Source organism: Protopterus annectens, chromosome 14.part0 (assembly GCF_019279795.1).
Source record: "Protopterus annectens isolate FY-2018-M chromosome 14.part0, PAN1.0, whole genome shotgun sequence".
Taxonomy (NCBI): Eukaryota; Metazoa; Chordata; order Ceratodontiformes; family Protopteridae; genus Protopterus; species Protopterus annectens.
This window is the reverse complement of record NC_056748.1, coordinates 1,021,541,768-1,021,563,655: the sequence shown is the minus strand read 5'-3', so window position 1 is coordinate 1,021,563,655 and position 21,888 is coordinate 1,021,541,768. Positions and strand designations below refer to the sequence as shown.

Sequence of the window (21,888 nt, the reverse complement as noted above, 5' to 3'; positions counted from 1 at the left end):
TCGCCCAGTCACACCTACTCTCCATTCTTTTATATGCCTCACCTGTACTCTCAAACCTCAACAAATCCGAACTAGGTAAGCTGTCCCATAGCTACAAGTATTTTGCCAGATTCACCACTGGCTCCACCTATAGAACCCACCACTGCCAGATCCTGAAACAACTAGAGTGGCTAGAATTGCCCAGCTTAATTCGATTCAATCAGCTCTTAATAGCACACAAAATTCTGTACCACCCTGAGGATACCCCCTCGCTTATAAATGTTATTAAGCCATATAGCAACCTGAGATCCCTACGGTCAGCCAACAAACTACTGGTCCAAACCCACAAAGCTAATAACTCTGCTAGTGAATCCCTGTTTGTCAACTTTGTTGTCAAAACCTGGAATTCGTTGCTAAACTATATAACCCTACAATCCTCCAAAAGTCTCTTAAAAAAAAAACCTCCTACAGTATCTCAAAGTGAACTGGCTTTGCCCATGTACCAACCCTGATTAAGTTATAAACTGAAAGCATAGTCTGTAAATATCATAATTTGCAACTATGTCACCAAGCTCTATATCCAATCTGACGTCTCTTGCTTTTAGTTGAGTCTGTCCATGAGAATTGCGAGTCCCTACTAGGGAACCCTACTAAACCATTTACATAATCACTTTGTTTTATATTTTTTAATGTTATCTAACTTCTTGTGTAATCTATGTAAGTTTGTCTATTTGGAGCTTTTCTCCCCGGGCCTCCGCTGAAAATGGACATGTATTCAGTCGGACTATCCCAATAAACAAATGTAAAATAAATTGTATTTTCAACAAAAAGGGAGAATATCCTCTTATTGTATACTAACATCTGTAAAGCCTACAATCTGTATGCTACTACTCTGTAATGTCTCTTTTTAATTTTTTTCTTCTCTCTGTAAACTTATGGAGTTTTTCTCCCCAGGACTCTGCTGAAAATGGACACTTGTCCAGACGGACTGTCCTGGCAAACAAATGTTAAAGAAAATAAATAAATAGATTAGCTTAGTAATTGTCTATGAACCTTTTCAGTTTTAGGACAGCAGCTTGGAGCCTGATAGTTTCTTATTGGGTACATAGTGCTGTCACTGCTTATTTTGTCTGATAATCCTTTGTAAAACTGACGAGAGCAAGTTACTCACTTCAGCAGTTGCCTTCACCAGAGCTAACTTCCAGGTACGGAAGCCAACATAAAGCAGTAAATACAAATCTGGATACAAAAGCAAGCAATACGCCATTCCTCACTTATAGATTGAATTGAAGAATATATACAAAGAATCTATGCTTTGTAAAAAAAGACCAGAGAACATGTTGATAGTCATTTCTAAGTTGTATCAAGGGTGTTATCAGACAAGTACTGGTAATGTATTCCCACACTTAAGTGGTCCTGTTAGAACTGTATTTTTTTTAATTTATAAACTGTAATTATGACCCCTCTCCAAGGTGATGGTTGTGTGTGCATATACTACAGTTTTCATACTACTAGTGGATTGTTTTGTATAGCCAGTAAGCTGCAAGTATATATTATCACTTTACACAAATCTGTTTTATCATTACATAGGAAAACTGAGTAAATTGGATCCAAAATGTTCACAGATCGTTAAAACATTAAATGTTGAATCACATTTTCAAAAAAAAAAAAAGCAGGTCATAACCTTATTTTACTTGTCCAGTTGAAGAACTGCCACTTCATTGTTGCCCCATTGCTACCAGCTCTTTCTGATAGAAACAAAATGCTGCATTGCTGTAACAAAGGAACATTTCTAGCTGTCAGTGGCAGTTAAGTAAATAGAAGACGTGTTCCAGTTCCTCAGCATACATCTGTAACTCCCTGTAAGAAAAAAAGGCATCAAGTATGAAACCAAAATTGTGTTGTATCTGCTAAACGGAACAGTATATAAAATATTCCTTCTAAGACTGTACATATTTTGCCTCTTTTGTAGGGACAAGCTGGTGGACTGGAAGGAATTTTTGTTGACAAAATGCAAGAGAAACGTAACACTGGTGTCATATCCTTTCTTCAACTTATAGCACAAGGACATTTTGCATGTCGAATCGAAATGTTTACCATATTGATAATGGCATGTAGACAACAGGCGGTGGGGTATTTGACCTTTTCTCAGCTGACTTGTGTTCAACTTAATGTTTATAGTAGCAGCATATCCGATTCTTGGTGGATGAATAGATCATATAGCTGATGACCAGTGTGGAGATAAGTGCACTGGATTAGGTCAAGCGTGAGTTAGTGCCTTCTAGAGGCCAAGCAGTATGGCTTCAGGCCATGTGGTATACACTTTGCATGTATGTAAGAACCCAGTTAAGTGCATGGAGTAGACAGTGATGCTCTCTCATGGCAGATGCATAGTCCAGGAGAAACAGGCTGCATTTCAGGATTACTGTCGTACTTGCAAAGTGATGCTGTTTACCCCCCTATTCATATCCTGTACACAACAGGATTATACGTAATATGCACCAGATGCATTCCTGGATAATGAAGGGGCATCACTGACCACTGGCAGTATGACTAATAGAATAAGATGATAAGAAAAATTTGTTGGCAGGTTCCAAGGGCTGCAGGGGAGAAAGTTCAGAAAAAAAAATTTACCTCTACTGTCTGGCTACTACCTTCCATTGTGATTGTTATTTTTGTCTCCAGAACAATGAATCTCCTTTGCTTACACATTCATGGTACTCCCAGGTTCAAAAATTTCATGGAACCATGTGTATTATTCTAGATTTTCTTCAAAAGTATTATGAGACATACTTGGGGGTAAGAGATGGAATGGAGTGGGGTTGGCGAGCTTCCAAAGCTTCAAGGCACCTTCACATACCTGACCATTAGTCATCTCAAGTGAGCAGAAGGATTGGTTTGGGAGCCAAGCCCTTCAGGCCTTTCCTACCATGAGAAAATGCTTCTCTTTTGGGCTTTGGAGAATCAAATGTTGGCTAACATTTTCCATTGCTGAGCAGATAAGTTCTGTTTGGGAGGATAAAAAGCTTCTATATTTTTAATTTTATGATGTAAAATTAACTTTTATATAAAATTAATTATTTTATGTTGGGAAAAGATGTTTTTATGGACTGTTACAGTTTTTTTAGTAACTTTTAAAAAGGAGTGTTACTTTTTGTTTTGTTGAAAAAGCTGATAAAACTAATTTAAAACTACTTTTTGCTTTGTAAATGTGGTTTACTTTTGGTGATGGGGTAAGTGTTTAAAGTGTTTTCATACTAAGTTTATTTTTTTCTCTTTGTAGAAAAAGTGACTTTTTTTACTACTTACCTCTTCTGCCAGCTACTGCTGCCAGACTTCCCAGGTAATTGGGCATCTTTTTCAACTATAACATAGAGCAACCTATTGTTTTGTTTGGTTCTTTCTTCTTTCAGCCACAAAAAGAAGACTAAAGACTGACCTAAGACTGCAGTGTACTGAAGTGCCACAGCCACAGGTGACGGTTCTCTGACCATTTCTGTTTCCTCAGGCCATTCATCTTTTTCCTCAGTTCATTCTGATGTAGTCCCTACAGCCACTATGGACCAGGGATTAGACACATCCTCTTTAGCTGTTGGACTGCCTTTGGTGGGCAAGGGAGATCCACTTTTGTCAGTTCAAAGAGAAGGAGCAGGAAATTCACCACTGTCTAGCTAGACTGGATTGCTCCTTCCTGGGGAGGTTTTGCTTGGCAAAAGTGGGTCTGCTTCAGAAATTCCTGTCAAAAAGAGAAAAAAGCCTTCTCTTATCTCTGTTACTTTGGATAGAAGTGATTTAATGAATATAGTTAAGGCCATAGTCCAGGCTGTAGACCCTTCTAGTTCTGCTGTTTCTGTCAAGAATTTCATTTTCTGAAGTTTTCAAGATTTTGAACCATGGAATAAATGTGAAGGAACAACTGTTTTTCCTCCTCAGGTTTCTGATTCAGATTCTGAGGACAGTGTGGCTTTTATCAGTCCCTTTGAATGATTTTCTTTTTCTGAAACTGTTTCTAGCATGAATCAGTTGTTTCACTGGGGACATAATGATATTCCAGTGTCTCTGAAGAAATGTTACGATTTGCTGCAAGTGGAATTTTCTGAACCTACACCAGTTCTTCCTGTTCTTTTAGCATTAGAGGATGTCTTTGTTACAGCCTGTAACTTGCTTGAGAGCCAGCCTGTGTAAAGTTCCTCAGTCTTGTAATGTTTTATACTGTTGCACCAGATCATACCCAGCAGTGATTTCTGTGATAAACTTAGCTGCTGCTAAAGATCTCGTTAATGCCAATCACTCCCCTCTTGACAAGGGCAGACAAGCGTATGATAGATATGGGAAAAAATGTGTTCTTGTACAACTCTAATTTTGAGAATTCTTAGTGTCAAGCACATATGTTAAAGTTGATGCTTGCCTAGTTTGAGAAACCGTGGGACATCATGACATCTTTTTCCTCATTTGATAGGTAGTTGGATCACCAATGTGATGAGAAACCGAGCTGATTGGAGGGGGGGGGGGTGTCACAGATTTTTCAGTCTTTCTTCTCCAAGTTGTCAAGACATTGGTTCTAGATCCTTCTACAATAAAGCAAAATAAGCAGGTACAACAGGCTACTGGCATGGCTACCCAGCCTCCAGTATAAAGGACTGTCTAACAAGCCTGAATGACTGTCTTGCTTCCCACTCTGGGAGACCTTTAATCGTTCCCAAAAATATGAACCTCCATTTCTCTGTTTGGCAACAGATAGTTTCAGACAAATAGGTTCTGAAAGTGATTCATCACAGATACATGTGGCAATAGGAATCTCTCCTTTCACTCCAAGGGATTCCCCTTCATCCACCAGATCAGAGTCCTCTCTTTCCCTGCTTTCTGAAGGTGTGATAGAAGCGGCTTCTCATCCTCAGCTAGAAGGGTTTTATTCAAGTGCATTTATGGTGCTAAAGAAAGAAGGTTAATTGAAACCAGTTGTGAATCTTTCCTTTCTAATCCAGTTTGTGATAGTGCCAATGCTCAGAATGTTATCCCTTCACAATGTATTACCTCACATTCCCCTTTTGAGTTTTCTGTTGACCATAGATTTAAAAGATGCATATCTTCTCATTACCTTTTGCACTATCCACTTCTCCAAGGTTATTTACAAAATGTCTAGCCCCAGTGATAGCCTTCTACAGACTGCAGGGTATTCACATTCTTTCCTTACATAAATAACTTTCTTACCTTTGCAGAGTCGTTTTTCAAAGTACCAGGAATCTCTAATTTTATTAAGAGATCGCCTGTATAGACTGAGGTACCCGGAGAACGTATAAACTCTTGTTTAACTCCTTCTCTCAGGATTGTTTTCCTGGGGTGTCTCCTAGATATATTGGTTCTAAGAGCTTTTTTTTCATAGGGAAAAGTGAATCTGTATCTAGATCTATTCCTGATTTTGTTTCCACTCAGACTATCTCAGCAAGAGAAGTATTCATGGTTCTGTGTCTTATGGCATCTGTGACTCTTGTGATTCCTTTGGCAAAACTCCACATGTGAAAAAAGTTCAGTGGTACCTAAGTTTGTATGACATTACAGATTCCTGTTTTGGGGTTTGTGGGAAGGGACATTTTCTGGAGAGCTCAATTTTATCTGTATGCAGGACTCGTATTTTAGCTTCCAGCACAGTTTGTAAGAACAGATGCCTCAGAGTTTGCTTGTGCAGCAGTGACTATGGGGATAAAAGTGCAGGGTCTTTGGAACAGAAAAGACCGACCAAAACTTATGAAGATAAGAGATGTTAGCACTTATTAATGCTGTCAAATTTCTCAGTCTTATATTCCACGAGACAGTTACCGGTGTTTACAGACAACACAACAGTGATGTGGTACATATACAGGTGGAACCAGATCCTGCCCACTCTGCAGCTTAGTCATGGTAGCCTGGGATGTAGCTTTCAAGCAGAATCACACTCTACAGGCATCTTGTATTCTTTCACAGCAAAACTGGGTGGCAGACAAGCTGAGCAGGACCAAGACACACCCTTCACGATGATACAGGAAGTCTTCCAGAAATTTATCCTGCTGTAGGGCACACCTGAAATAGATCTTTTTGCCTCCAGTCACAACAATCATTTGGCACAGTTCTTCCAGAACTCTATGCAAGAAGGCCTGGAAAACAGATGCTTTTTAGACAGGAACATTCGTGTATGCTTTTCCACCTTTTCACTAATATCCAGGGTCATTCTAAAAATGCATAAGGACTCTCCAAAAATCATTGTTTTCACTCCCTTCTGACCAAGCCAACAGTGGGTCCTCCCTTCTATTTGAAATGGGCAAGGGCAATTACCACAAGCTTCCACACATACTAGACCCACTCACACAGGACAAGAGGTTATTTGATGGGATCTCTGTCAGATGATCCAAGTTCCCAAAAATTCGAAAATCATATGGTCAGGAAAATGGAAATTCGAACATTTAAAATTCAAACATTTAAAAAGAAAGGGTTTTTTTTACATTTTTGCAGGGGGGCAAGCCCCTCTGTACCTCTCCACCTGAAGATTAAATGTTACAACTCCAAGATTGCACTACAGGGAGGTAATGGGGGAATTTCCTGTACCACAATCTCCATTCAAAACATTTGAAGTTTCAAAACTTCGATCATATGATCCCGACCATGTGAATTCTGAAGTTTTGAAACTTCGATCGTCTGATAGGAGTTGGGATGCATCAAATGGATCCCTATCAACTCTCTGCCCGAATGATAGAATCTTGGTGCCTCTTAGACACCTGAGGCTGTGCACCAGGTATTAAAGGAGGCAATAAAATACTCTACTAGAAAATTATGCGTTAGTAAATGGTAAGGATTTTCTAGTTGGAACCAAGACAACAACTGGGACCCTTTCCAGACTAGTATTTCTCTGGTTCTACATGATTTGTATGAGTTATTTTTCAATGGCCTGTCTCATTCTTCCTTCAAGGTTCATTTGTCAGACATTTCAGCATGTCTGCCTATGGAGCCCCCTCTTTCAGTGCAGTCTCATGTGAATATGTTTTTGAAAGGGGTGTTGCATACCAACCTCCTAGGAATCAGGTGGCTCCTCCTTAGAATCTTAAATTTGTCTTGAAAAAAATAACTGTTAATCCATTTGAACCAGCTTATTGGGATGCTGCAGTAGCTGCTCCCTCCCTCCATCTTTTTTTTTGTATGATTGTTAGCTGCCAGAATGAGGACTTCAGATTTTGTGGTCTAGCTTTGTCCTTTCCAAGGTTCTAGCTTCCCTGTCTCAGTTAGCATGAAAGCTCTGAAGGGCTTGGTGCCCAAACCTCTCTTTTTCTTTCAACTCAGCTTTACCTTGCCTAACTGTTTGTGCATATAGAAGGTGCCTTTGAAGCTTTGAACTTTTGGAAGCTAACTAGCTGTAATATCCTGTTCCGGATATAAGTCATATACTTTAAGCCACTGCAGTGCTTATTCAAACATTTACTGTTGTACTTAACTAACTGTGCTTTCAGTTTTGTCACATTTTTTTAATTCTTAATAGCTAATTCTTTCTGTGATGATCCCATTTAGATTCTCAATCAGAAGATAAGCTCTTCAAGTTATGTTTAGTTATAGGCTTTAATTTATCGATCCCTTTCCTGCCCTTAGTGTGCTTGTGTGGCATACATTTGAAATATTCTTGGTAAGAATGCCGTTTCTCCAAAAAAACAAACAGAACCATAAGGCAGCCATTTCTTCCTTCATCTTTTGACACTGATGAGAGAATGCACTAAATGGAGTTTTCAGGCCCTTTTTCTGCAGTCTTATCCCATCACTGCCTAAAGGAAGAGTAAGAGTATTACTTTTTTTTGGTGCTGCTGTTGGTGTGTGTGTGTGTGTGTGTGTGTTTTTGAAATCTGCCATTTGTTTTGCTCATTTCCATGAATTCTACTTACTAATTTCATTTAGTAATTCATTTTATTTATTATTTTATTTTATTTTACATTTGTTGACCGGGATAGTCCGACTGGATTCATGTCCATTTTCAGCGGAGGCCCAGGGAGAAAAGCTCCAAGGTAGACATATACAGTAATAACAAAGAAGGCATATTACAGATATAATATTTACAAAGAATACATAAGCAAACATGAATAGACAATTTCACAAGTTCGAGTTACCCCTGGTAACAGTCAGGGGGAAATTAAACAGTAATTTGATTAATTGATTATTCACATTCATGATGAGAGTTAGAGAGGCTTGTTGCAGTGGCAAAGCCAGTTTAGTGCCAGATGTTGTTTGAGTTTAGCTTTAAATTGGCATAGGGAGGAGAGCAAAGTAATATCAGCTGGAAGCGAGTTCCAGGCTCTGCCTACAGAGTTTGCAAAGAGGGACTCACCAGCTACATTGTTAATTTTGATTGTCTGAATTGGTAGTCTGTTCAAGGATCGAAGTAGTCTCGGATTGTTATAGGGGGTGATAATATTTTTAAGAGCTGGTGTATTATCTGGATTATAGAGTATTTTATTAGCCATAATCAGAAGGTTATATTGCATTAGACTGAGAAGTTCTAGCCACCTAAGCTGTTTAAGGATAATGCAGTGGTGTGTTCTAAAAGGCAGGCCAGTGGCAAACCTGGCAATGTGATTGTAACAGGTTGCAGTCTGTTAAGTACAGTCTTGTTTAGATTAGAGAAAAGGGGGGAAGCATATAGAAGTGTTGAAAGGTCAGAGCGAGCTATGGCAATCTTAGCTGAAGGGGTTAGGAAGGGAAGGCTTTTCTTCTATACAGTGACCCAAGTTTTTTATTTATGGCCTTGATCGATTGGGTTACATGAAGGTCAAATTTTAGGTTATTATCAATAATGACTCCTAAAAGTTTTGTAGAGGGGTCTCAGGTGATTATTGTGCCATCTTTTGCATTTATGGTGAAGGTAAAAGCAGCAGAACTTTGTGTTGGTGAGAATAACAACATTTTAGTTTTTTTGGGATTTAGCAACAATCGATGTTCGGGGAGCCAGTTTTCTATAGCATTAAAGGTGGACCGGGTAGCAGACCTCAAGTCTGAAGGAGATGTAGCTGAGCAAATCAGGGTGGAGTCATCAGCGTATTGGATGCAGCTGACATTTGGGATGACTGTATATAAGTCGTTAATAAAGACGGAAAACAGTAGGGGCCCTAATATGGAGCCTTGTGGTACTCCAAGGGTGTTGGGTAATAGGTTAAAGAGCTTGTTCTGCCAGAGAACAGCCTGCTGCCTCCCATTGAGTTAGGATTTAAACCATTGAATGGCTTTACAGTTTAGACAGAAAAATTGCAGGGTGTGAATCAAAAGTTGGTGATCCACCATGTCTAATGACTTGGAAAGATCCAAGAAGAGGGCTGAGGATATGTGATTATTGTTAAGATTATTATTTATGGTATTGGTAAACGCTAGTAGGGCTGAAGTTGTGCTGTGGTGTGTTCAGAAGCCATGTTGGGTATCGGCCATGAGGTGATTCTGAATTAGATGGTGCATGAGTTGTTTGTGTATGCATTTTTCCATAATCTTAGTTAGTGGAGAAAGTAAAGCTATTGGTCTATAATTGGAGAATTCAGTGGAGGAACCTCCTTTATGTAGTGGGATTACATAGGATGTTTTCCAAATGGTGGGAATTTTAGCCTCTGCTATGGTACAATTAATTAGTATTGATACTGGATAGGCAATGGCATCAGCTGATTTTTGAAGGTACTCTGTGGGGAGTTGGTCGGCGGAGAGGGTGGTGGGTTTTAATTTTTTGATCAAGGTATGGATAAGCAACGTGGACACTGGTTTGAAGCTGAACAAGAGTAGGTTTATAGGGGTGCTAATATCAGGGACAGGGGAGCTAGGAGGTAATTGGCTAGCTAGGCCTTGAATTGTCTCTGTAAAGAAATGGTTAAAACTGTCTGAAAACATCCTCAGGGGATTTATCAATGGTAGCAGCAGGGAATAGGGGTAGACGTTTTTCCAGGATGAACTAGATTATTCAGACCTGCCCAGAACTTCTGAGGATTGTTCTGGTTTGCTGTCTGTAAATTATAGTAGTATTGTTTTTGTCTTGTAAAATGGATTTTTTAGTTTCATTCCTAGCTTGCCTGTATTTAACATGATCATGGGGGTCTTTAGTGGAGTGCCATAGAGCCCAAATTTTGTTTCTGCTGGTAATTTTTAGTTTAGATTATTTAGACAACCATGGTGCAGTTTTTACCTTTGTTCGCTTTGAGCGGGCAGGAGCATGCAAGTCAAGGATTTCAAGACTGACTCCCAAGTGTTTTCTTAGGCCCTGGTATGTATTTAATATCAACTTAATGGTTATATTTTAAACTGAGTTTTTTTTTGCTGTATTTTTTAAACTGTGATTTGCACCAAAGTGTAGACTATGTTTATACTTTGTTTTGTATTCTAGCAGGGTATTTTTTAGCTGCAGTTTATTGGTTTTGAGTATGATTTTCAGAGCTATGTGTGGGAGAGCAGAGTGAAAATACAATTTACAGGGCTTTACATTAGGTTAAGAAATAATGTCACAGTATGCTAGGGGCAGACTAGTTTAAATACATGGAGGGAGCCAAATTACTATGGGGGACAGACTAAAGGTGCCTTTAGACCCAGGTCAGCAGTGTACTGTTCATAGGAGTTCAGTACAATATAAGGTATTAACCTTAGCCAGTTGTAGGTCAGACTTCAGGAAACTTATTTATGACTACAGTTTCTCATGGTAACGTCCTTCAGGTAGAGATTTTTATTTAGAATGTTTGATGGGTCTGCCTAAAAACAAAAATATATTAGGAGTAAGAACCTTTCTAGTGCATATAACTAGTCACCAAACAAGCAAGCATTTCCTCATTCACTTCAACTATTTATTAAGAAAAAGTTTGCAGTTTCTTCTGTTTTAATCTTATTGTAGGTGTGGACAAGGAACAGTACTGTAGCAGAAGTATGTTGCTTTCATATTCTGCAAGGACAAGGCTACTAGCCTGGAACATGGCTGATTGGAAGGGATTTCAGCTTCACGACTTTGTACCATCGGTGGAAGGATACCAAAGGGTAAATGAAGATGTACCATCAGCAGAAAGATACCAAAGAGTAATTAAAGGTGTACCATCAGCAGAAGGATACCAAAGAGTAAATAAAGGTGTACCATCAGTGGAAAGATACCAGAGAGTAAGTGAAGATTATCCTTCAGTGGAAGGATACCAAAGAATAAATTAAGGAACACAAGTACGTCTTCATTGCTCAGAAATAAGTGTCACTGGGAGGGTGATATTATCAGTTTATTTTCAAAAGCTTAGAATGGGCAAGCACTCCTCCATGTAGTAAAGTAGATTTCCTGTTAGAATCAAACTGTAGATTTCTGTTACTGCCTCCCATATCCTATCCCAGGCTAATCCACCCCCCCCCACCCACCCCTCCCTCGAGCAACTAACCTCTAGTACTTCCAAACCTACTCAACCTCCTCCTCCTCTGACTCTCTTACAGTAATCCTCCTTCCTTACTCTATGCCTATACTCCCTCTTCATCTGGCACATCATTATTCACATCTCTCTCTTCCTCCCAACACTCGCTCTTATTTCTGTGTACAGATAACTGAGGTATGCTATTTTATTACCAATATACTTTGGTTAATAATTGTTTCATTAGCCTGATGCGCTACAGCCCATGTTTGTAGAGTCTTTCTTACTTTCATAGATGCAGTTCTGATAAATGACTTAACAAAATTTTTAGTTGATACATATATGTTAAATATCTTATTGTACATGTGAAATTGTATTTTACTAATCTCTTGTTATATAAGAAGCTGTACATGTTCATAGATTCATAGGTGTTTACTAGGCTAATGGCCCTGGAGCCTTTACAAACCTAGCCCATAGAATTACCCTGACATGGTGCCACACGACCTTAGTTCCCAGTGCCTCTGTCGAGTAGAGCCACTGGAGTGATAGCTGGGGTGAGTTTTCTATTTCCCATCCACTCATCAAGGTTTCCCTTGAAGAAGGCCAGTGAAATGCTCTGTTTGACATGTATGGGAAGTCTACTCCATAGCAACGTCAGTCTCTGGGCTATCAACCTGTCCCTCCAGCACGTTCTGTTGATTGTGGTAATGAGGTTGAGGTCACTGGACCATGTGGTGTGGAGGGATTGGGATTTCTTTAGATGTAGCATTTCTAATGGAGCTGGATCAGACATGGCTTTGTATGTCAAGCAGAGATCGCCTCTAAGTAGGCGATATGAGACAGAGAATAGTCAGAGTTTTTTGTCTGTCCATATAGGACAAGTGTTTAAGGCCTAGTATCCTCTTTGTGAGGTACTTTTGTGGCCTCTCCAGTTGTTGCAGGTGTCTAGTGAGGTACATGCCAAATAGGGCATTGTATTCGATGAATGGCCTAATGAGGGAAGAGTAGAGGGAGACAATGACCTCTTTCTTCCTGGATGCAAAATCCTTAGTAATGAGATGTGCCACATAGAAGGACTTTCTGACCACAGTGGCAATGTGGTGGTCAAAAGAGAGGCTACTGTCAACCTGTGTTCCCAGCTCTCTTATAACACCTTCTGTGTTCAGTGGACTACCATCGATGTGGTAATTCATGGGAACTGGGTTTTTCCCAAAGGGGATGAACACACATTTTTTGGCACTGAGCTTATGTCATGGTTCTGACACCAGTCGTTGGTCTCAATGAGGCCTTTCTGTAGGATGTCAACATCACTTGGAGAGTTAATAATAGCTCCCAACTTGATTCTACTAATCTCTTGTTATATGTGGAGCATTTCTCCCTGTGCCTCCACTGAAAAAGGATTGTGTCTGGTCGGACTTTCTCAGTAACCAAATGTACAATAAAATAAATCCCTTTGGTAATTCGGTGATGTTGGAATGGGATGCCAAATTGTTGGTGATGTTAAGCGTTCATCACTACTCTTGATGATGGAATCCCATCTCCGAGATTATGATGAAGAATAATAACATGAAATTTTAAACAAACTAAAAGGAAATGTATATTGTAATCAGAGGTGTCTGTCCCTAACAACAGTGTCCAGTTTAGATCACGTAAGTTACTGTTTTGCCTGGGTACATTGTTCATTTTATCAGTAGCTGTCCTGTACAAAATATGCAGCTTTAATGTGGTTGAGTTTTTACTGATCAGCAGTGTAGATGAATATGAGGGAGCTAGTTACTGTTGGGCTGTGGAATGTGTATGGGTACCCCATATGGACATCCACAGCTTTGTGTACATACAAGTGCAAAAAATATATCTGCTGAAGAGCCCTCCAAAAATATCATGGTACTTTCATTGAAGGTTTTCCAGGCAAATTGTCAAATAATTTGTAAGGAGCATAGTGGGTGTATCGCCACTTTCTTGTCCTCCAAGTAAGATGTGATATGGATGACTCCAAAATTCAGAAGCTAGGGCACTGGTACCTGGTGTGGTTATTTGTTACAAGACTGACTGTGCACCTCCAGTTTTCTAAGTGACATGCAGCAAAAGTTCCTCAACTGCCTTACTTCCAGACGTATCCTATTAGAATGAGCAGCTACTTGAAGGAGTCAACTCAAGGACATTGTGAATGGCTAACCAATGTCTTCTGACACACCAGGGGCAAAAGCTCTTAATCTGGCTGACTACAGAGATATGAACCTGTGTGGCTCCTCACTGTATCATCTGTGCTCCACATTCTTATGAAGTTGAAATATGTGGTCACATGTATGTATCTTCTAAAAGCAGCATTTGTAGAAGCCACAGGCAACTAGAATGAAGTGAGTTAGTTGTGAGTAGACTGCACCAATCCTAGATGTGTGGTTGTAATCTCCTGACTCTTGACATCTGGAGATGGAAAGGATAGGCAGATTGATGGCTGCCCTAAGCAAGCTACAGATAGATGGTAAGGCACTCATATTGGCCAGGGATTGAATAGGTCTGGATCTCACCCTCTCAAGGAGGAAGAGTGGGTCATTTGGGTGCTGGGGAAGGAAACTGACAGAAGTATTGTTGGGAGAGAGAAACAAAAGCATGACCACCTGCAGATCAAATGGAAAAACATTGTATGAAAGGGCAGCAACAGCCAAGGGAAATGTTTGCTCCACCATCTGTTGGCCAAAAGCCACTTTTATCTTTTTGAATATATTCTTTTTAGCTTCAGATGTTCTTCATCTCACATTGCTGCAGTCCTAACACTTGGGTAGTCCGCTGTCCCAGTCGGCCCGAATAGCAAAGCATAAGGCTGACGTCGGTCAAGGCGCATTTGTCTGACATCAGGACGTCAGGGTACAAATGCGCATGACCGACGTCATATCCTCAGTCTTTTTTGCCGCATGGTCCGATGCAGAAGCAGTATTGCGAGTGCAGGTTGGCGTTCTGAAATTTTCTGAAGTCGGAGTTTCAGACCGAATCAAAGTTGGCTAAGTACCCCGTTGGGGAATATTTTGGTTTTTTCTTGCCTCAGTATTTAACCGGATGTCAGAAAAAGTGAATAACTGTATTTCTTGTGGGAAACAGATACCTCATAGGGATTACCATACCTTGTGTATACCTTGCTTAGGGCCTGAGCACGACGTTGTTGGCTGTCGCTCTTGTGCTAGATTTAACAAACGCACTATTAAGAGAAGATTAGATTGTGCCAGGTTAGTTTTTGGGAAGCGTTGTAATTACAACATGCCGTCGGATGCTCCGACGCCCGCTTCGTCTAAAAAGCGCAAGGACAAAGCAGCGAAGCCTAGGGTGGAAGAACCGTCTGTCCCGGACGTCGGTTCTTTGAAGGGCTCGGTGGAGCCGGTGGTTCTACCAGAAGTTCCTTTGGATTCTCAGGGAGAGACTTTACTGTTACAAGATGTGTCCTCTCAGGAGGTAGGCCAGGCTGAAGGGGCTTCTCAGGTAGCTGTTCTCCCCTCCCTTCCTAAGGTGGTTAGGCCCTCCCCTTCTGTTTCCAAGACATCTTCTAGAGGCAGGCCAGGGTTAACTTCAGTGGGGGTCTCCCCTAGTTCTTCAGGGTCTCTGCCTAAGAAACATATGCTTAAAATGGCAGAAGATTTGATTACTATGATTAGAGGTTCTATGCCCCCCCCTGATAAGAGGCCTAGGGTGGAACCTGAGCTGGAGAGTTTTGAGCAGTGTTCGGAGGCTTCTGAGTCTTCGGCTGAAGACTTGCAGGAGTATCCTCCTTATTCTGATTCTGATGTAGATGATTCTACTCCTTGGCTTCTCCTCCTGAGGATTTTTCTTTTCAGAGACTCTTCATTCCATGAGGGAGCATTTTAAATGGGAAGGTCAAGATTTCTCTGATTCCAGGAAGAGGCTTAGGGAATTTTTGTTTCTACCCCAGCATAGGCCTTTGGCTATACCTCCTGTTCTGGATGTGGTAGAGGATGTTTTGCAGAGGCTTCCTGAACCCTGATTCTTTGCCTCCTGCCCCAGTTAAACCGGATAGGTATTATAGGGTGCCTGAAGCTCATAAGTATCTTTTAAGAGTCCTAGGGCAGACCCAGAAACTGTTTCTCAGGGCCCTAAAGGTGTTAAGGCTTCTGTTGTTAAAAATCCTGTTCCTTCTGATAAAGAGGCAAGGGCTTTGGATAGATGGGGAAAGAAGGTGTATACTTCTTCCACTTTAGCCATGAGGGCTTTGAATTGCCAATTCCACATGTTGAAATACCAAAATTATCTCCTTTCGCAATTGAAGTCTAAGGTAGATGCTCTGGCGGAAGGTATTGAGTGTAAAGAGTTGCAGGATTTAGTTCATGTTTCTGAACAAGTGGGTAAGCATTCCTTGCAATGTGGTTTTGATGCTGTACAGGCCTCTTGAGGGTGGCAGCCACTGGTTCTGTTCTTCGCAGGCACGCCTGGCTGAGGGATCAGAATTTAGCTGAACATGTAAAGACAAGGATTTTAGATGCCCCTTTACAATCTGATGTGTTATTTGGTGCCTGTGGAAGCAGTTTTAAAGAAAAGGCAGGACAAGGCTAAGTCTATGCAGACTGTTAAAGATTTTTTGCAGGTTCAGCCTCCAAAGTTTAGTAGAAATTGGCCTACTAAGGGGTGGACATATCCTTCTTATGATTCTCAGTCTAGGGGTAGATCTAGACGTGGTAGGGGCAGAGCTCAAGGTTCTTTTAGGCCTAGAACAGGAAGTTCACCTGCCCAGTCTTCTGGTGAGGGCAGGGGTCAGTCCTTTCGTAAGCAGACCCAATGACCTGCCTTTTCAGCTGCCAGAGCCTTCTCGTCTGGCAGCACCTTTGGGAGGAAGGCTGGCACTTTTCAAAGAAAATTGGAGTGTTATTACCCAAGACAGATGGGTATTGGATATTGTTCACCACGGTTACAGGTTTTATTTCCATACCTTGCCTCCTTTCAAAGGCATGCCAGACATTCCTCCTATACAAAGAAAAGAGGCTCACAAGCAAATTTCTCTGTTACTCCAGATAGGGGCCATTCAGCCGGTTCCTGTGCCAGAAAGGGGCCTAGGATTTTATTCTCGCCTGTTCCTAGTACCAAAAAAGGGGAACACATGGAGACCAGTTTTGGATTTGTCTATCCTCAACACTTATCTGGACATTCCCAAGTTCAAAATGTTGACGTTACAACAGCTTTTACCTCTGCTGGGCAAAGATCACTGGATGGTAACTTTAGATCTCAAGGAGGCTTACCTTCATGTGCCTATCAGACTCAGTTGCAGGAAGTATCTGCGTTTCCGAGCTGGAGATTCACATTATCAGTTCTCTGCATTGCCCTTTGGCTTATCTACTGCGCCCAGAGTATTCACAAAAGTTCTGGCTCCAGTCATAGCTTTCTTCAGGCTAAAAGGAATACAAATCTATCCTTACTTGGACGACTGTTTGATTCAGGCTCAAGAAAAGGACGAGCTTCTTCAGCATCTGGAATATGTGATAGCAGTGCTAAGATGCCTGGGGTATTCTGTGAACGAAATAAAGTCCAGTCTAGTACCCTCTCAAGACATGTGCTTTCTGGGTGTGAGACTGAATACAGCAGCCCAAATGGCCTTTTTAACCCCGGACAAACAAAAGAATCTTTCCCTTTACTTCCATCAACTATCTCTTCAGTCCGGGCTGACTGCAAGGACAGTCCTTCAAGCCTTAGGGTTCATGGCATCTTGTATTCTGGTGCTTCCCAATGCCAAACTGCATATGAGGAAGCTGCAATGGTATCTGAAAAATGTATGGACACAGCACTGCCAGGATTTGGACACTGTCATTCCAATAATACCTTGCATTCAAAAGGAATTTTTGTGGTGGGCTCAGGAATGTCACCTAAACAAGGGACTCTCTGTGACCCGGCCAGAGGCGAGTCAGATTCTAACGACAGATGCCTCAGACATAGCTTGGGGAGCTCATCTGAATGGAAAGTGGATACAAGACAAGTGGTCTGCCAGACTACAGCATCTACATATCAATATGAAGGAGATGTTAGCAGTCCAGTTTGCATTACTGGCTTTCAAGGAGTTACTTCTTCCAGGGCAGGTGTTGATTCTAACAGACAACACAACTGTCATGTGGTACATCAACAAGCAAGTGGGAACACATTCTTATCCTCTATGCAGGCAAGCAATGATTTTGTGGGAGACTGCGCTCAGCTTGCAGCTAAATCTTCAGGCAAGGTTTCTGCCAGGAGCACAGAACTCCTTAGCAGATGTGTTAAGCAGGCGAATCATGGATCCCCACGAGTGGAAACTGGATCTTCATGTATTTCGAAAATTGACAGTGTCATGGGGAACTCCAGACATAGATCTGTTCGCTTCTCCACTAAACCACCAGCTGCCAAAGTTTTGCACAAAAAGGTTTCATCACACAGCTTGGAAAGTGGATGCTCTTTCGTTCAGTTGGGAAAATCTTCACGTGTATGCCTTTCCACCTCTGCCTCTCCTCCCAAAGGTACTCCTAAAGGTCAGACAAGACAAGCCAAGGATGATTTTGATAGCTCCAGATTGGCCTCGGCAACACTGGTACCCATTACTGAGGAATCTGGTAAGGAAGCCTCCATGGCCTTTACCTTTAATTCCACACCTTTTGTCTCAGAGGGACGGTCATCTACTCAATGTCAAGCTTCACTCTCTTCATCTAACAGCCTGGCATATTCTGTTTTGAACCACAGCAGGTCTCAACTTCCTCAACAAGTTTTGAATGTGATTATGGAAGCCAGAAGACCTAGTACACGTAAAGTGTATGCAGAAAAATGGAAGAGATTTTTATTTTGGAGTGCAGCAAAGGATTTGGATGTTTCGAGCCTAATTTGAGTGTGGCTCTTCAATATCTTACTGAGTTATTGGACAAAGGTTTGTCTTTCTCTTCCATTAAGATTCATGCTGCAGCAATTTCAGCTCACTATGATTGTGACCCACCATTGTTTTCTCATCCTTTGTTCAAGCAATTTCTTAGAGGGGCAAAGAATATAAGACCCCCACGTAGAGCTCCTACTCCTGCTTGGGACCTCAATTTTGTGTTGGAGAAACTTACTCTACAACCTTTTGAGCCTGCGGCTACTGCTGAATTGAAATACTTGTCATGGAAGACTGCCTTTTTGTTGGCCATTACTTCTGCAAGAAGGGTTTCTGAATTGCAGGCCCTTATGGCGGTTGAGCCTTTTTTGATTTTTCATAAGGATAGGGTATCTTTACGTACTAATCCTTCCTTTATGCCTAAGGTGGTTTCTAGTGTGGCTTTAAACCAAACTATTCATTTGCCTACTTTTTATGCAGATCCCCAAAATAGGGGGGAAAAGATTTTGCACACTTTAGATGTGCACAGGCAGTTGCGTTATTATTTAAGCAGGACTAGGGATTTTAGGCAGTCTCAGCAGTTGTTTGTTTCTTTTGCTTTGAGTTCTCAGGGCAAGCCTGTGTCAAAACAAACTATATCTAAGTGGATTGGGTTTTGCATTGCATTCTGTTATTCCCATCATGGCAAGGATATTCCAGCTGGGATTAGGCCTCATTCCACTAGGGCTACTGCCACTTCAACAGCATTTCTAAGGGGGGTGGCAACTAAGGATATTTTGGAGGCAGCTACTTGGAGTTCAGTGCATACTTTCTCCAAGCATTACCACCTTCCTCTCTATTCTAAATCCAGGGCTGGTTTTGCCACTGCTATGTTGCAGGGCATTTTGGCAGCTCCTGCTTCATTATAGTTTAGCCATCCTCCCTTACCTCTGCTTTGGGAATCTACCCAAGTGTTAGGACTGCAGCAATGTGAGATGAAGAACATAGTACAGTTTTGTACCTACCATAAATGTAGATGTTCGAAGATCCACATTGCTGCAGTCCAATTTACCCTCCCTCCTTCCCCTCTGTGTTTAGGGGTGGTTGTGTGGGCGGGGTTCTATTTTTGTAAATTTGTATATATTGTATATATATTGGGTACAGAAGTGTTTGGTGTTTTTGGTTTTGGCCTTATCTTTTTAGGGTCTTCTGACATCTGGGGCAAGAAAAGACTGAGGATATGACGTCGGTCATGCGCATTTGTACCCTGACGTCCTGATGTCAGACAAATGCGCCTTGACCGACGTCAGCCTTATGCTTTGCTATTCGGGCCGACTGGGACAGCGGACTACCCAAGTGTTAGGACTGCAGCAATGTGGATCTTCGAACATCTACATTTATGGTAGGTACAAAACTGTACTTTTCTCTTCCTTAACTCAGATCACTGACAAATGGAATCTTTCATTTTCTTTCCACCTTTGTTGTTTCAGTGTGACCTTATGAGTTGGGGTCCTCACCCTAAATTGTTAAAGTAACACATGCCTGACCAACTGTAACAAATCTTTGTCAGTGTAGGGATGGATGTCTTAATTGTTGCCTAACTATTCTTTGCCTGTCCAGGGACACAATGTCATGTCATACTCCTAGTTTAGGTACTTAGACTTGTATGCACGCTGTGGAACAACACAGATGGATTTTTACAGCCATTTGGGCTATCCCATAGACTCTGCTATAGAATGCATGTGCAGTGCCTAGGATCCCATACCTTGTCCTCAGAAAGGAAAGAACTGTCCATTAGCTGTTCATTCCCACAGCTACTTACCCTGGTTAAGCCTCTGCTGCTCATTTATGCCACTCTCGATAGCCGGGTTGTCCTGATTGTTCTTAGACCACTGTACTGTTAACAAATTCAAACTTCAAATGGCCTTTAGAGCCTTTTGTATGGAGTCTGCATGTTCCACCTTTAGGTTGATGGAATAGGAGCTCTTTCATCAAGTTATCTGGGTTGCTAAAATCTTTGCATAGTGAAAAGAATTTGTTCAGCTAAATATTGATGATTTTCTACATAGCTAGGAAGATTTACTGTTTTTTCTATGCTGTTTGCCTGGAGAATATCATTTTTAGATAGGTGCTGCTGTAGTACCAGGCCCACATTCTATAAATAAACGTCTGCTAGCACTGAGATATATAATTTAATAGGAGTTGTACAGAGTGTGATACAAGAAAAGTCCAAGCTTACTGACTGAGTGAATTGTATAATAATTGTGGTGAAACCCAACAAAATTCATATTTGCATAGACCCTCAAGACATGAATAATGCAATGAAGAAGGCATGTTTTCCACTTGTCTTCTAGAAGTTGGTACTGCTTTACCAAATGCAGAGCTTTTCTGTCTGCTTTGCGTAAATATATAGATAGGTGGGGAGAGCTCAAGAAGGTAAAGATTCCTTACACTTCCCTTTGCTTTTTTCTCAACTGTTAGTGTTTGGGTGAGGTTACACAGATATTTAAAAAAGACATAATGGCATTGCTAACATTATTTGTTTTTGTGTAATATTTTATTTATTTTTGATCATGTTGGCTCACTAGGTGTGACATGTTTCAAGTGAACACCCAAGGTGGTATTCATATGGAGTATGTGAAACATGGTCAGGACACCTGGGAAGTTATCCTACTTTTCTAGTTACTACAGGAAGAGACGGGAGAAGACCTGCAGAGAAATGCCACTACAGAGCTCTGAGTGTTTTAAGTTTACACTGCCCTGTGAGAATTATAATATATTGGAAATAAAAAAGCTGCAAAAGATTGATGCACAGACATCAGAGTGTAAGGGAATTGAAAATAGACATGCAATAATAGTGATGGAATCAGAAACAATCTGATACTGGACCAGTAAACCATACAGTGGAGCAACATTACTGACTTGTAGATGGAGATGTTATAATTAGCTGGTCAGTGATACAGACATTTGCAGGGCATAGTGAAAAGCTGCAGAGCTGGCAGGATGCTGAATAAAAAGTCTTTTGGCTTTTCCTGGTTAGGGGTCACCACAGCAGAACTCTGGTCCGCTAATGATTGCCAGTGAATTTTTACGGTGTCTAGTTGCCAGCCTGGCCCAACCTTCAAAGAAGGCACACCCACACATGCTCGCACCTACCTGCATGTCTTTCGATTCACTCGACCGAGGGGAGGACATGCAGACTATGCACAGAAGGTGCTGCAGTTGAGAATCGAACCGGGGAACCTCTTGCAGTGAGGCGACAATGCTAACCGCTGCACCACTGCGGCCCTGGCAGGATGCTGAATGAATACTCACAACCGCTACCAACAAGTCAAGGGCTACAGTACCACCAAGGAGAAAGCATGTTGAAACAATGGGGCAAGAGAGTACCAGGAATGTATGGGTTCCAAAATTACATGCAATTAAAATTTACTATAAAATTACAGAAGCACCACCAGATGGAAATCAGATGTGGTTATAAGTACTTCATTTGATATTAGAGCAGCTGAGTTAAAAGCCTCCATGCATTTTGGGCAAAAGTCAGTTAATGCTTTGACAAGAAAGTATAATCAGGAGTTAAATTGGTAGGTGATTGGAGTAAGAGTGCAGCCATTGACTCTGTTTTAATTTTTTGAGCTGCTTGTAAGCAGAACTGTGAACAGTTGAAGCAAAGCGTTACCATGTCCATAGTTTACACAGGGTAATAAGGTATCTGATTTGAGATACTGAGTTGAATAGTATACTAGGTCATTGAGT

The 21,888-nt window shown here is 41.2% G+C and overlaps 1 protein-coding gene across 1 annotated transcript in view; it reads left to right on the top strand.

Moving 5' to 3' along the window:
* HPS1 (HPS1 biogenesis of lysosomal organelles complex 3 subunit 1) overlaps positions 1-21,888 on the top strand; it is a 946,304-nt gene that overhangs the window by 803,067 nt on the left and 121,349 nt on the right. The window contains exon 18 of the mRNA XM_044056829.1: positions 1,952-2,017. Within this exon, the coding sequence (XP_043912764.1) occupies positions 1,952-2,017 (66 nt within the window). The remainder of the gene's footprint in view (positions 1-1,951; positions 2,018-21,888) is intronic.